Source organism: Spea bombifrons, chromosome 10 (genome assembly GCF_027358695.1).
Source record: "Spea bombifrons isolate aSpeBom1 chromosome 10, aSpeBom1.2.pri, whole genome shotgun sequence".
NCBI lineage: Eukaryota > Metazoa > Chordata > Amphibia > Anura > Pelobatidae > Spea > Spea bombifrons.
Window position 1 is genome coordinate 39,635,891 of NC_071096.1, and position 13,627 is coordinate 39,649,517.

The window sequence follows — 13,627 nt, forward strand, 5'->3', positions numbered from 1 at the left end:
TAGCGCCATATACAGTCATCGGGGTAACTGCCACCAAGCATTCGGGTGTTATAACCATTACGCCACCAGTTGGCATGAGACAGAGTGCCCGTCTGCGCCGCATATAATCATAATCACCCGCCCTAAAATGTGACATATACACCCGCTTTAAAATACAGGGTTTACCCCTATTCTGAACATGAAATATTGGGGCCAGAACCCACCATGCGCAGTGTCCCCAAAAACGGTACCATGGAAAATGTGGCTGGTATTCCATTCTTACCAGGGCTGGTTTTAATTCCCAGTCCAGCCCTGCCGCCACAACGGTGCGTGTCTGTAGTGTGACATCCGTGGCGGTCCTTGTCTTCTCTGTCACATGCATGACACTATTGAAGAATATCTGAATCTCACAGCATCCTGTATGTCCTACCTGCCCTCTGTCAGCTGTCCCGACTGCCCCTGCTGCCCACTGTCACCTGCCCCCTGCTCACCGTCTGCTGCCCCCTAACAGAGGCGCAGTGCCTGCTTCTGCTGCCCCAGTTTCCCCTGCACGACTACACTTCCCGGTAGGCAGCGCGACGATCACGTGACAGGATGTGCGTGACGGGTCCTGGTTGGTGGCGGGTACCCGGAGGAGAAGCGGCGTCTCGAGCGGCAGCAGGAACCCCGAGCGAGACCTGTCACCTCTCCCCCCGAACACAGTGACGGCTCTGAATGACACGATGTGCGAAAAGCGGAAGGTGGCGGCCGGTCAGCGGCCAACTGTGGGGGGAACCTAAGAGAGGCTGAGCTGAGGGGCAAAGAGTTCGGAGGGGAAAGGACGAGGCGTGAGACCAAAGGGCTTCCCAACCGGAGGAGGAGGAAGGATTGGGGGCAGATAGTTGGCTGTGAATCGCTGTAACCGCCCATTGTATTTCTCTGCCACCTATAGCTGCCCCCTGTGTGTCTCTGCCACCTATACCTGCCCCATGTGTGTCTCTGCCACCTGTAGCTGTCCCCCTGTGTGTCTCTGCCACCTGTAGCTGTCCCCCTGTGTGTCTCTGCCACCTGTAGCTGTCCCCCCTGTGTGTCTCTGCCACCTGTAGCTGCCCCCCTGTGTGTCTCTGCCACCTGTAGCTGCCCCCTGTGTGTCTCTGCCACCTGTAGCTGCCCCCCTGTGTGTCTCTGCCACCTGTAGCTGCCCCCCTGTGTGTCTCTGCCACCTGTAGCTGCCCCCCTGTGTGTCTCTGCCACCTGTAGCTGCCCCCCTGTGTGTCTCTGCCACCTATAGCTGTCCCCCCTGTGTGTCTCTGCCACCTGTAGCTGCCCCCCTGTGTGTCTCTGCCACCTGTAGCTGTCCCCCTGTGTGTCTCTGCCACCTGTAGCTGCCCCCCTGTGTGTGTCTGCCACCTGTAGCTGTCCCCCTGTGTGTCTCTGCCACCTATAGCTGCCCCGTGTGTCTCTGCCACCTGTAGCTGTCCCCCTGTGTGTCTCTGCCACCTGTAGCTGCCCCCCTGTGTGTCTCTGCCACCTGTAGCTGTCCCCCTGTGTGTCTCTGCCTCCTCTAGCTGTCTCCTTGTGTCTCTCTTTGCCTCCTCTGGGTGTCTCTCTCTCTCTGCCTCCTCTAGGTGTCTCCTTGTGTGTCTCTCTCTGCCACCTCTAGGTGTCTCCTTGTGTGTGTGTCTCTCTCTGTCTCTCTCTGCCACCTATGGCTGTCCCTGTGTGTCTCTCTCTCCCTTTGCCACCTATGGAGACAGCAAGAGGGTTAGAAGCTGCACTTTCTGCCTTCCCGCACCCATATTATGCCTGTATGTTCCACGTCCACAGAGTGGGTTCTTTTGAGTGGATGTGAGTGAGGAGGAGGCACACAGTCTAGCTATCTGGTGGCGTAGAGGGTAATTGTGTTAATTTACATCCAGCAGGTTGTTGGCTCTGTTTCCCGCTGATTGCTGGATGCTGGTATAAAGACTGTCTGTATAGTTAAAGTTTTCGCGGGTCAGGCATAATATGTACGTGGGAAACAACACAGTCAAGCTACACAGTGGTGTAGCGGGTAGCTGTGATGCCTACGGTGCTGCAGAGCACAGGTTCGATTCCCACTAGAAACACCTTACCTGCTACCTAAAATAAATAAGCACTGAAACATTATATTTTTACTTTAATTATATTTACATCGGGGACAAAAAAACGACGTGCTCCGCCTCCTGGTTCTAAGTCCCATTCGTCCCGAGCCGCACTTCGTTCACACACCACCGCACCACGCAACCACCTACCTACCAGGACTCATGGAGATTAGAACCAGGTACCAACTACACGGCAGGAAAAGCGCCTAGCACCGAGCCACAAGAGCAGCGACCCGAACGAGCTCGTCCGTGATAGATATCCTCAAATGCGCTCCGTGGGGGCGCGTGGCTGCGGTGTGGCCTCCATGGGGGTGCATGGCTGAGGTTTGTTCCCCGTGGCGGAGCGTGGCTGCCCCCGTGGCGTGACCTCTGTGGGGGGGGCATGGCTGAGGCTTGCCCCCCGGTGGCGGAGCCTGCCTCCGGTGTGGCCTCCATGGTGGCACGTGGCTACGGTTTGGCCCCAAGTGGGGGTGCATGTCTGCGCAGTGGTTCCAGTGGGGTTGCGTGGCTGCGGTGTGCCCTCCATCGGGGTGCGTATCTGCGGTGTGGCCTCCGTAATGGCGCGTGTCTTCTCTGTAATGTACATGACACAGGTGAAAAATATTTCAATCTCACAGCATCCTGTATGTTCTACCTGCCCTCTGTCAGCTGCCCCCTCCTACTGCTACCCCCTGCTCACCGTCAGCTGCCCCTACCTGCTTCTGCTGCCCCAGTTTGCCCTGCACGACCGTTGCCTTGCACTACCTTTGCACTTGTCCGCTGCACGATACTCCGTGGGCAACAGCTTATGCCTGGCTCCTATTCCAAAAAGCCGCCACCATGAGGACGTAATCTATTACTCTACCCACGTCACTAAAAAGTTAATGTTTTGTGAGTGGTTGAGATAGACTGTAGAAGAAGAAAACAGTATAAACATCTCGTTAAAGAAAAAAAAAACAAAAAAAAAACTGATTTTTAATTGCAATTCCAGATATATTACATGCGTTCTGTTCATTTAACCCCTTAAGGACCGGGCTCATTTTTCGTTTTGTACCCTGTGGGACCGAGGCTGTTTTGACACTTTTGTGGTGCTTGTGTTCAGCTGTAATTTTCTCCTCACCCATTTAGTGTACCCACATAAGTTATATATTGTTTTTTTCAGGACAAGATGGGCTTTCTTCAGATACCATTATTTTGATCGTATCATCTTATTTACTATAAAAAAAATAAAAAAAACATGGTGAAAAATTGAAAAAAAACACATTTTATGACTTTTATTTGAAAAATCTTTTACTCACCTAAAAAAGCAAGTAAAAAAACTAGCTAAATAGATTCTACTACTTGTCCTGAGTTTAGAAATACCCAATGTTTTTATGTTTTTTTGCTGTTTTTTGTAAGTTATAGGGCAATAAGTACAAGCAGCGTTTTATGATTTCCAAATCTTTTTTAACAAATCTGCTCAGTCTGCCTCCATCTCCTCTTTGGAATATCTTTGAAGCCAGTTAACTCAATTTAACCCCCTCAAACCATATATTTTTGAAAACTAGACACCCCAGGGTATTCCAAATGCTGTTATTTTAACCCTTTCCATGCACCAATTATACAACTACACTTTGTCAAACTTTGTAATAGTAATTTTTTTTATTTTTTTTTTCCACACAAATTGTATTTTAGTTATAGATATACAGGTTCTGGTATATGTCACTGTCAAACAACACCCCAATATGTGTTCAGCAACATCTCCTGAGTACAGCGATACCCCACATGCATGGGTTTGTCAGATTGTTTGGCTGGTAAAAGGCTACTTTTGGGGCATGCGTAATTCAGGTGGTCATTTGGTCATTTGGTCATTGTGCCTCCCTCTCCTCTTTGGAATATCTTTGAAGCCGGTTAACTCAATTTAACCCATTCAAACCATATATTTTTGAAAACTAGACACCCCAGGGTATTCCAAATGCTGTTATTTTAACCCTTTCCATGCACCAATTATAGAACTAAACTTTGTAATAGTAATTTTTTTTATTTTTTTTTCACACAAATTGTACTTTAGTTATAGATATACAGGTTCTGGTATATGCCACTGTCAAACACCCCCCCAATGTGTGTTCAGGAACATCTCCTGAGTGCAGTGATACCCGACATGCATGGGTTTGTCGGGTTGTTTCAGATTTAAAATGCCACATTTGGGAAGTGCGCTTTTTTTCTCCATTTTGGTCAGTCTGTACCTATGCCCTATCTTTGAGCTAGGCCACTCCAATTTACCCCATCAGCCATTTTTTTTATATATTAGACACCCCTTGGGTATTTGAAGTGCTTTTATTTTAACTCTTTGTTGAGATTTTTGAGAAATTTTAGCACTTGCTCAAAATAATAAACTTTATTTTTTAATTTTATTTTATTTTTTTAATACTTTTTTTATATTTTTTTTTACACATTTTGCTGGTACTGGATGGTTCATCTAGTGACATCACTGCATAATTATTTTTAAATGTTAGCACATTTTTTTTTATTTTTTTTTCCATTTTTTATTTTTTTTTTGAATATTTTACTAATCACATAGTGATTAGAAATCTGGGCTCCATTGACTTGCATGGTTGAATGCAGTACCTGTATTCAACCAGCAAGTGGAGCCAGTTCTCTAGAGGGTCTGGAGACCCTCTAGCGAACTTTTTGGTCTCTATTGTTTTATTTCCCGGGCCGCCGCCATCTTGCTTGATGGCGAAGATCACCGGCAGCGGCGGCTGTGACCGCTCTCCGGAGCGGTCACAGCCCACCTAAAGGTAAGTGTTTGGTGTCGCTGGATGCCTCCTGATCGAGGCATTCCAGCGACACCATTTAAGTTTAGGAGGCGATCGTTGATCGCCTCCTAAACGCTTTTAAAACGGGCGTCCGCCGCCATACAATGTATGGCGGCTGTTGACGCCCCGGGGAGGGGCCAGACATGGCCCCCGATGCCGATCTCGGCCTTGCTGAATGCCTCGACATCGAGGCATTGCAGCAAGGCCGTTTAAGCGAAGAAAGTGATCCTTGATCACTTTCTAAGCTTATTTAATTTTTTGACGGTTCAGGACCGTCAAAGGTCATTTAGTGACCTTCTTGTTATGACGGTCCTGAACCGGCAAAGGTCGCGAAGGGGTTAATTATTCGTGAACATATATTATTATTATTACTATTATTTTGAAACATATACAGCTGTTGCTTTATTTTATCACATTCTCATATACATTGTGAAGGTCTCAATTACAGACGTGGCATTTAGTCTATAACAAATGAGTCTATTCACTAAAAAATGATGTGCAGGAGAGTTCAGCGGAGGCGCAAGAGACGCACTCACTGGAACAGAGAGAGACAAAGTGAGACACACTCACTGGAACAGAGAGAGACAAAGCGAGACACACTCACTGGCACAGAGAGACAAAGCGAGACACACTCACTGGCACAGAGAGAGAGACACAATCACTGGCACAGAGAGAGAGACAATCACTGGCAGAGAGAGAGAGAGACACAATCACTGGCACAGAGAGAGAGACACAATCACTGGCACAGAGAGAGAGACACAATCACTGGCACAGAGAGAGAGAGACAATCACTGGCACAGAGAGAGAGACACAATCACTGGCACACAGAGAGAGAGACAATCACTGGCACAGAGAGAGAGACACACTCACTGGCACAGAGAGAGAGACACAATCACTGGCACAGAGAGAGAGACACAATCACTGGCACAGAGAGAGAGACACAATCACTGGCACAGAGAGAGAGGCACAATCACTGGCACAGAGAGAGAGACACAATCACTGGCACAGAGAGAGAGACACAATCACTGGCACAGAGAGAGAGACACAATCACTGGCACAGAGAGAGAGACACAATCACTGGCACACAGAGAGAGAGACACAATCACTGGCACACAGAGAGAGAGACACACTCATTGGCACAGAGAGAGAGACACACAATCACTGGCACAGAGAGAGAGACACACTCATTGGCACAGAGAGAGAGACAATCACTGGCACAGAGAGAGAGACAATCACTGGCACAGAGACAGAGAGACACACTCATTGGCACAGAGAGAGAGACACAATCACTGGCACAGAGAGAGAGACAATCACTGGCACAGAGACAGAGAGACACACTCATTGGCACAGAGAGAGAGACACAATCACTGGCACAGAGAGAGAGACACAATCACTGGCACAGAGAGAGAGACACAATCACTGGCACAGAGAGAGAGACACAATCACTGGCACAGAGAGAGAGACACTCACTGGCACAGAGAGAGAGACACAATCACTGGCACAGAGAGACACAATCACTGGCACAGAGAGAGACACAATCACTGGCACAGAGAGAGAGACACAATCACTGGCACAGAGAGAGAGACACAATCACTGGCACAGAGAGAGACACACAATCACTGGCACAGAGAGAGAGACACAATCACTGGCACAGAGAGAGACACACAATCACTGGCACAGAGAGAGACACAATCACTGGCACAGAGAGAGACACAATCACTGGCACAGAGAGAGACACACAATCACTGGCACAGAGAGAGACACACAATCACTGGCACAGAGAGAGAGACACACACACTGGCACAGAGACAGAGAGAGACTCACTGTGAATTATTTCACAGATTCAAGTTTCCTTCTGCCTCCATGATATTCTGTATGTTCAGTACTTCTGTTAAAGCTTCACCCTCACATCCCATGTTATTGAAAAAGGAAACAGCAGCCCAGCACAGCCCATTCGCAGTCATTCGCACGTCCCGGGCTGCTGCTTCTTCTTCTTTTTCCTGTAGTTCTTTGTACCATGTGACCAAACAGTCACATGGTCTGCTGACATCACCAGAGTCCTTTTACTGGATAGGAACTAGCCGCTACCGTGAGGAGCAGCCTCGTAGCTATGTACTGCTGCTGAAGGTTAGACCTCTGGTCAGGGGAGAGGATGACTGCAGCCATTGCAACGCGGGCCTCCAGGGCCCTCCGATCATACTGCACTAACACCCAGGTATGTGAGGGCCCTCAGACCTCATTACGCCCAGAACCCCAGGCGGGTAATTACAAACAGAATGACCTCCAGGGACATTGCTGGGGCAAATGTTGCGGAGAAACCTTAGCTTTATAAACAAGAGGTGGACTTAAGAGGTATAAACAAAAGCCCTGTGTGTGCTAATAATTAACTCTTTGTAACCTGTGCCCCTACACACCCAGAGCCAACCCTGGGAGCTGTGAGTGATGTGAGTGTCTTGTCAGCTCGTAGGTGCACTGAGATCCGTAGTGGGAGATGCCAACATCTCCACGGCCATGGCGGTCCGGGAGCAGCACGGGAGAGATGAGTCCATGCACAGGTGGGTCGGTAAAGAGCGATAAATCCCGCAAGAGGGGCCGCGTTCAACGCTTGGGGGGAAGCGGGGTCAGGCAGGTGAACGGTGTGAGCGCATCCAATCTGCGCATGTTTCCTGCTGCTCTAAATTAACTTCCGCGTTAACTTCTCGGCCTTGGCCTTTACCCCTAGCACTCCATGTAGTGTCACGCGACAGGCGCTCATCCTAATCCTGTCTTAGTTTAGGTGCCGGCCCCCTGATGTGGTTGTTTGGCCCCAGCATGTTGAACATGTCAGCAAGCTGGCTGAACTGTGCTATAAGTACGAGGTGCCCATCATCCCTTTTGGTACTGGCACAGGACTCGAAGGTGGGGTTAGTGCGGTAAAGGTAAGTAGGCATGAGATCGCTGCTTATCCCCCTTACCATGTATCTGATTACGCTCCCTGCGTGTACCCGGCCCTTGTGTCTATGCAGAAAGAGCCACGTGGGCCAGCCCAGGTGCCTCCTGGCAGGTAGAGCTTGGCACCCCAGGTGTTGTTGCCTCCTGGCAGACAGGGCTTCGTACTTCCTGGCAGGCAGCGCTCAGTGGCCCAGGCGCCAGTGCCCCCCGGCAGGCAGAGCTCGGTGGCCCAAGCGCCGGTGCCCCCCCCAGCAGGCAGACTTCTGTGGCTGGTCCGTCCCTTTACACTGGGTGCAGTAATGGCGATGTCTGTGCGTCTGTCCGCAGGGTGGAGTCTGTTTCAACATGACACAAATGGACAAGATTCTGAATTTAAGCACAGAGGATTTTCACGTCACTGTTGAACCAGGAGTAACCCGTAAATCACTGAACAGCCACTTGCGCGACAGCGGCCTCTGGTTCCCTGTAGGTAAGCGGATGAGGGCTCCGCGCAGGTTGTGTTGCACGATGGACGGAAGCATTCATAGAATAACATGGCGGGTGCGGTGAATGCACATTCAACCTCTCCACGTTACCCCTTTAAGAAGCATTGTGGTTCCCAGCAATCCCCCTGCTTGCCCCGTTTAGGACCAGTCCCATGGTGGGCATTGCGCCCGGGTATGACTCTCACGTAATCTGGATTACACTCCATAATCCCCCTGCTTGCCCCATTTAAGAGCAGTCCCATGGTGGGCATCGCGCCCGGGTATGACTCTCACGTAATCTGGATTACACTCCGTAATCCCCCTGCTTGACCCATTTAGGAGCAGTCCCATGGTGGGCATCGCGCCCGGGTATGACTCTCATGTAATCTGGATTACACTCCGTAATCCCCCTGTACGGGTGCTGCACATGGCAGAAGGAGCGATACTCTGCAGTAAAGGAGTAGTATGGTCGAGCTATGTGGGATGATGCTGGCAAACCTGGAATCTGTCAGCAGAGCAGACCCGCTTGGCCCGTCTCGCATTCAGGATAGCTTCTCAGTGGATAAATAGTTCTGAGAATTCAGCTTGCTGTGATGGGAGTTGCAGACCACAGAATGGATGTGTTTTCTTCTAGACCCAGGAGCGGATGCCTCTCTTTGCGGCATGGCAGCCACCAGCGCATCTGGCACCAATGCAGTGCGTTACGGGACGATGCGCGACAACGTCATCAACCTGGAGGTTGTCTTGGCTGACGGGAGGATCTTACATACAGCAGGGAAAGACCGCAGATTCAGGTATCCTCTCCTGCATGCGCAAGCGGTTGGGGTGCGCCGAGCTCGCCAAACGTCTTCTAGTCGCTTGCAAATCAAGGGAATCAAGCTTCAGAACCTTCAGTCCACAAAAAGCGTATTCATCCTTAATTATCTTTATCACAGAGCTTGGTCGTTAATGTGGACAAAAGGCAAGGGAGACCCTCAGAGCAGAAGAGGGGAGACCCTCAGAGCAGAAGAGGGGAGACCCTCAGAGCAGAAGAGGGGAGACCCTCAGAACTTAAAACAGGCCATCTGCTGTAGTGAGGGTAGATCTAGAAACACGTCCGCAGGCAGATAGTGGGCACTAATGAGCAGATATTGCTTTGGCACGGGGCCACAAAGCTCGGGTCCTCGCGCCGGCCAGGAATTCCGTGTCCGTCTGGCAAAGTATTTGTTTCTTGGTCAGGCCGTTATTTTGTGATGGATTTGCCTTTCAGGAAGACATCTGCCGGTTACAATCTGACCAGCCTGTTTGTGGGCTCCGAAGGGACACTGGGTATCATCACCAAAGCTTCTCTGCGCCTGCACGGCATCCCCGAGGCTACGGTGTCCGCCGTGTGTGCTTTTCCCAGTGCCCAGGCCGCGGTGGACAGCACCGTGCAGATCCTGCAGAGCGGCGTCCCCATTGCCAGGATCGGTAAGGGACCTTTCGGTTGTTGCACAGGAACGTCCCTGAGCTCGGCCCGCTCAGCCGTTCCTTAACCTGTGACGACAGGCCTCTCTGCATCCTGCGCAGTCCCTCTCTCTCCCCGGGGTCTCACGTTAGTGCATAGCTCTGAACGATTTTACTCTCATGTACCAACACGTTTACATTGTGGGAAACGTGGTGACATAAATGCATGGAGTCCGGCCAAGACATTAAAGAGCTGTCCCTCGTGTGATGTCATTTTTTCCCCTTTAGAGTTCCTTGATGATGTCATGGTCGATGCCTGTAACAAGTTTAACGGACTTTGTTACCCAGCCCTGCCAACTCTCTTCTTGGAGTTCCACGGCACAGAGGATGGAGTAAAGGAGCAAGTGCAGCAGACAGGTATGCCGCGGGGCCCTTATATGACCCTTTCTCGAGAATGTCTATATGCCCATGACAGCAGACAGGTATGCCGCGGGGCCCTTATATGACCCTTTCTCGAGAATGTCTATATGCCCATGGCAGCAGACAGGTATGCCGCGGGGCCCTTATATGACCCTTTCTCGAGAATGTCTATATGCCCATGGCAGCAGACAGGTATGCCGCGGGGCCCTTATATGACCCTTTCTCGAGAATGTCTATATGCCCATGGCAGCAGACAGGTATGCCGCGGGGCCCTTATATGACCCTTTCTCGAGAATGTCCATATGCCCATGACAGCAGACAGGTATGCCGCGGGGCCCTTATATGACCCTTTCTCGAGAATGTCTATATGCCCATGGCAGCAGACAGGTATGCCGCGGGGCCCTTATATGACCCTTTCTCGAGAATGTCTATATGCCCATGGCAGCAGACAGGTATGCCGCGGGGCCCTTATATGACCCTTTCTCGAGAATGTCTATATGCCCATGGCAGCAGACAGGTATGCCGCGGGGCCCTTATATGACCCTTTCTCGAGAATGTCCATATGCCCATGACAGCAGACAGGTATGCCGCGGGGCCCTTATATGACCCTTTCTCGAGAATGTCTATATGCCCATGGCAGCAGACAGGTATGCCGCGGGGCCCTTATATGACCCTTTCTCGAGTATGTCTATATGCCCATGGCAGCAGACAGGTATGCCGCGGGGCCCTTATATGACCCTTTCTCGAGAATGTCTATATGCCCGTGACAGCAGACAGGTATGCCGCGGGGCCCTTATATGACCCTTTCTCGAGAATGTCTATATGCCCGTGACAGCAGACAGGTATGCCGCGGGGCCCTTATATGACCCTTTCTCAAGTATGTCTATATGCCCATGGCCAGGCGTTACTCCTAATTGTGAAGCCACCGGCCTCACTAGTCCTCTGGTTTCCAACATGGAACTCTTTTGCCCCTATAAGTTGCTCTTTATATGCATGACTGAAAGGTTTGTCTCGACTTCCCAGAGGAGATAACGCGTTTTAACGGCGGCTCTGACTTCACTTGGGCGACTGATCAGGAAGAACGGAACAAGCTATGGAGAGCAAGACATAACGCGTGGTACGCGGCCTTGGCCCTTCGCCCAGGATGCAGAGTAAGACAGATACTGCCATGTTATTCCATGAGCGGCCAATAGCAGATCCGCTGCCCACCCTGTGCACCCCCATTCCACGAGCGGCCAATAGCAGATCCGCTGCCCACCCTGTGCACCCCCATTCCACGAGCGGCCAATAGCAGATCCGCTGCCCACCCTGTACACCCCCATTCCGCGAGCACCCAACAGCAGATCCGCTGCCCACCCTGTACACCCCCATTCCGCGAGCACCCAACAGCAGATCCGCTGCCCACCCTGTACACCCCCATTCCACGAGCACCCAACAGCAGATCAGCTGCCCACCCTGTACACCCCCAGTCCGCGAGCACCCAACAGCAGATCCGCTGCCCACCCTGTACACCCCCATTCCACGAGCACCCAACAGCAGATCCGCTGCCCACCCTGTACACCCCCATTCCGCGAGCACCCAACAGCAGATCCGCTGCCCACCCTGTACACCCCCATTCCACGAGCACCCAACAGCAGATCCGCTGCCCACCCTGTACGCCCCCATTCCACGAGCACCCAACAGCAGATCCGCTGCCCACCCTGTACACCCCCATTCCACGAGCACCCAACAGCAGATCCGCTGCCCACCCTGTACGCCCCCATTCCACGAGCACCCAACAGCAGATCCGCTGCCCACCCTGTACGCCCCCATTCCACGAGCACCCAACAGCAGATCCGCTGCCCACCCTGTACACCCCCATTCCACGAGCACCCAACAGCAGATCCGCTGCCCACCCTGTACACCCCCATTCCACGAGCACCCAACAGCAGATCCGCTGCCCACCCTGTACACCCCCATTCCACGAGCACCCAACAGCAGATCCGCTGCCCACCCTGTACACCCCCATTCCACGAGCACCCAACAGCAGATCCGCTGCCCACCCTGTACGCCCCCATTCCACGAGCACCCAACAGCAGATCCGCTGCCCACCCTGTACGCCCCCATTCCACGAGCACCCAACAGCAGATCCGCTGCCCACCCTGTACGCCGCCATTCCACGAGCACCCAACAGCAGATATGGTGCCCACCCTGTACACCCCCATTCCACGAGCACCCAACAGCAGATCCGCTGCCCACCCTGTACGCCCCCATTCCACGAGCACCCAACAGCAGATCCGCTGCCCACCCTGTACGCTGGCATTCCACGAGCACCCAACAGCAGATATGGTGCCCACCCTGTATGCTGGCATTCAAAGAGCACCCAACAGGAGATATGGTACCCTGTACGCCGCCATCCCACCTGCATTCAACAGCAGATATGGTGCCCATCCTTATGCCACTATTCCATGAGAGCCGAAGAGAAGATACTGTACCCACCCTGTATACCCCTATTCCAACAGCAGATATGGTGCCCACCCTCTACACCATTATTCCATGAGCACCCTGAGCCCACCCTGTTAGATGCTATTACATGAGGGTGCAATACCAGATAAGAGCCCCAGCCTGTATACTATTATTACAAACACACAACAGCAGATACAGTGCCCACCCTGTACGCCACTTGTTACACGAGTACCCAACAGGAGATGCGGTGCCCACCCTGTACGCTGTAATGCCACAAGCACCAAATAACAAAAGGTATGGTGCCCACCCTGTACGTCATTAGTCGGAGAGCACCCGTTAGCAGATACGGTGCCCACCCTGTACGTCATTAGTCGGAGAGCACCCGTTAGCAGATACGGTGCCCACCCTGTACGTCATTAGTCGGAGAGCACCCGTTAGCAGATACGGTGCCCACCCTGTACGTCATTAGTCGGAGAGCACCCGTTAGCAGATGCGGTGCCCACCCTGTACATCATTAGTTGGAGAGCACCCGTTAGCCGATGCGGTGTCCACCCCGTACGTCATTGGTCCGCAAGCACCCGTTAGCAGATGCGGTGCCCACCCTGTACGTCATTGGTCGGAGAGCACCCGTTAGCCGATGCGGTGTCCACCCCGTACGTCATTGGTCCGCAAGCACCCAATATCAGATTAATGCAACTGGCATGCGAGTAAAAGCTGCAGGGGCCGCTTCCCGCTGCTGGCGGCCCTGACTGACCTACGCTGGGCACCGTACGGGTCGCCCGCTGTTATTTCTAGTAGTTTCTGCTGAATGAGCTCTTCCCGTGATCCATACTTTGTGTCCCCTCAGGGTTATGCCACGGACGTGTGCGTCCCAATCTCCAAGCTGCCAGAAATCATAGCGGCCACAAAGGCAGACCTGACGGACTCCCAGCTCACAGGTTGGCTACACAGAGGATTGGGGGGCTTGTCCGCGCATGTAGTATTTGGTAATCAAAGCAAGACACCACGACTCTTTACAGGGCCTATTGCCGGGCATGTCGGGGATGGAAACTTCCACTGTATCATGGTGCTAAATCTGGATGAC

At 52.1% G+C, this 13,627-nt stretch overlaps 1 protein-coding gene across 1 annotated transcript in view; it reads left to right on the forward strand.

Moving 5' to 3' along the window:
- The first annotated feature begins 6,952 nt into the window (after positions 1-6,952).
- Positions 6,953-13,627, forward strand: part of LDHD (lactate dehydrogenase D) — a 10,843-nt gene continuing 4,168 nt past the window's right edge. Inside the window, exons 1-10 of the mRNA XM_053448437.1 lie at positions 6,953-7,073; positions 7,319-7,413; positions 7,635-7,776; positions 8,117-8,258; positions 8,888-9,047; positions 9,503-9,702; positions 9,967-10,095; positions 11,122-11,249; positions 13,391-13,481; positions 13,563-13,627. The exon at positions 13,563-13,627 is cut by the window's right edge and continues 47 nt beyond it. Of these exons, the coding sequence (XP_053304412.1) occupies positions 7,011-7,073; positions 7,319-7,413; positions 7,635-7,776; positions 8,117-8,258; positions 8,888-9,047; positions 9,503-9,702; positions 9,967-10,095; positions 11,122-11,249; positions 13,391-13,481; positions 13,563-13,627 (1,215 nt within the window). The 5' untranslated portion in view covers positions 6,953-7,010. The remainder of the gene's footprint in view (positions 7,074-7,318; positions 7,414-7,634; positions 7,777-8,116; positions 8,259-8,887; positions 9,048-9,502; positions 9,703-9,966; positions 10,096-11,121; positions 11,250-13,390; positions 13,482-13,562) is intronic.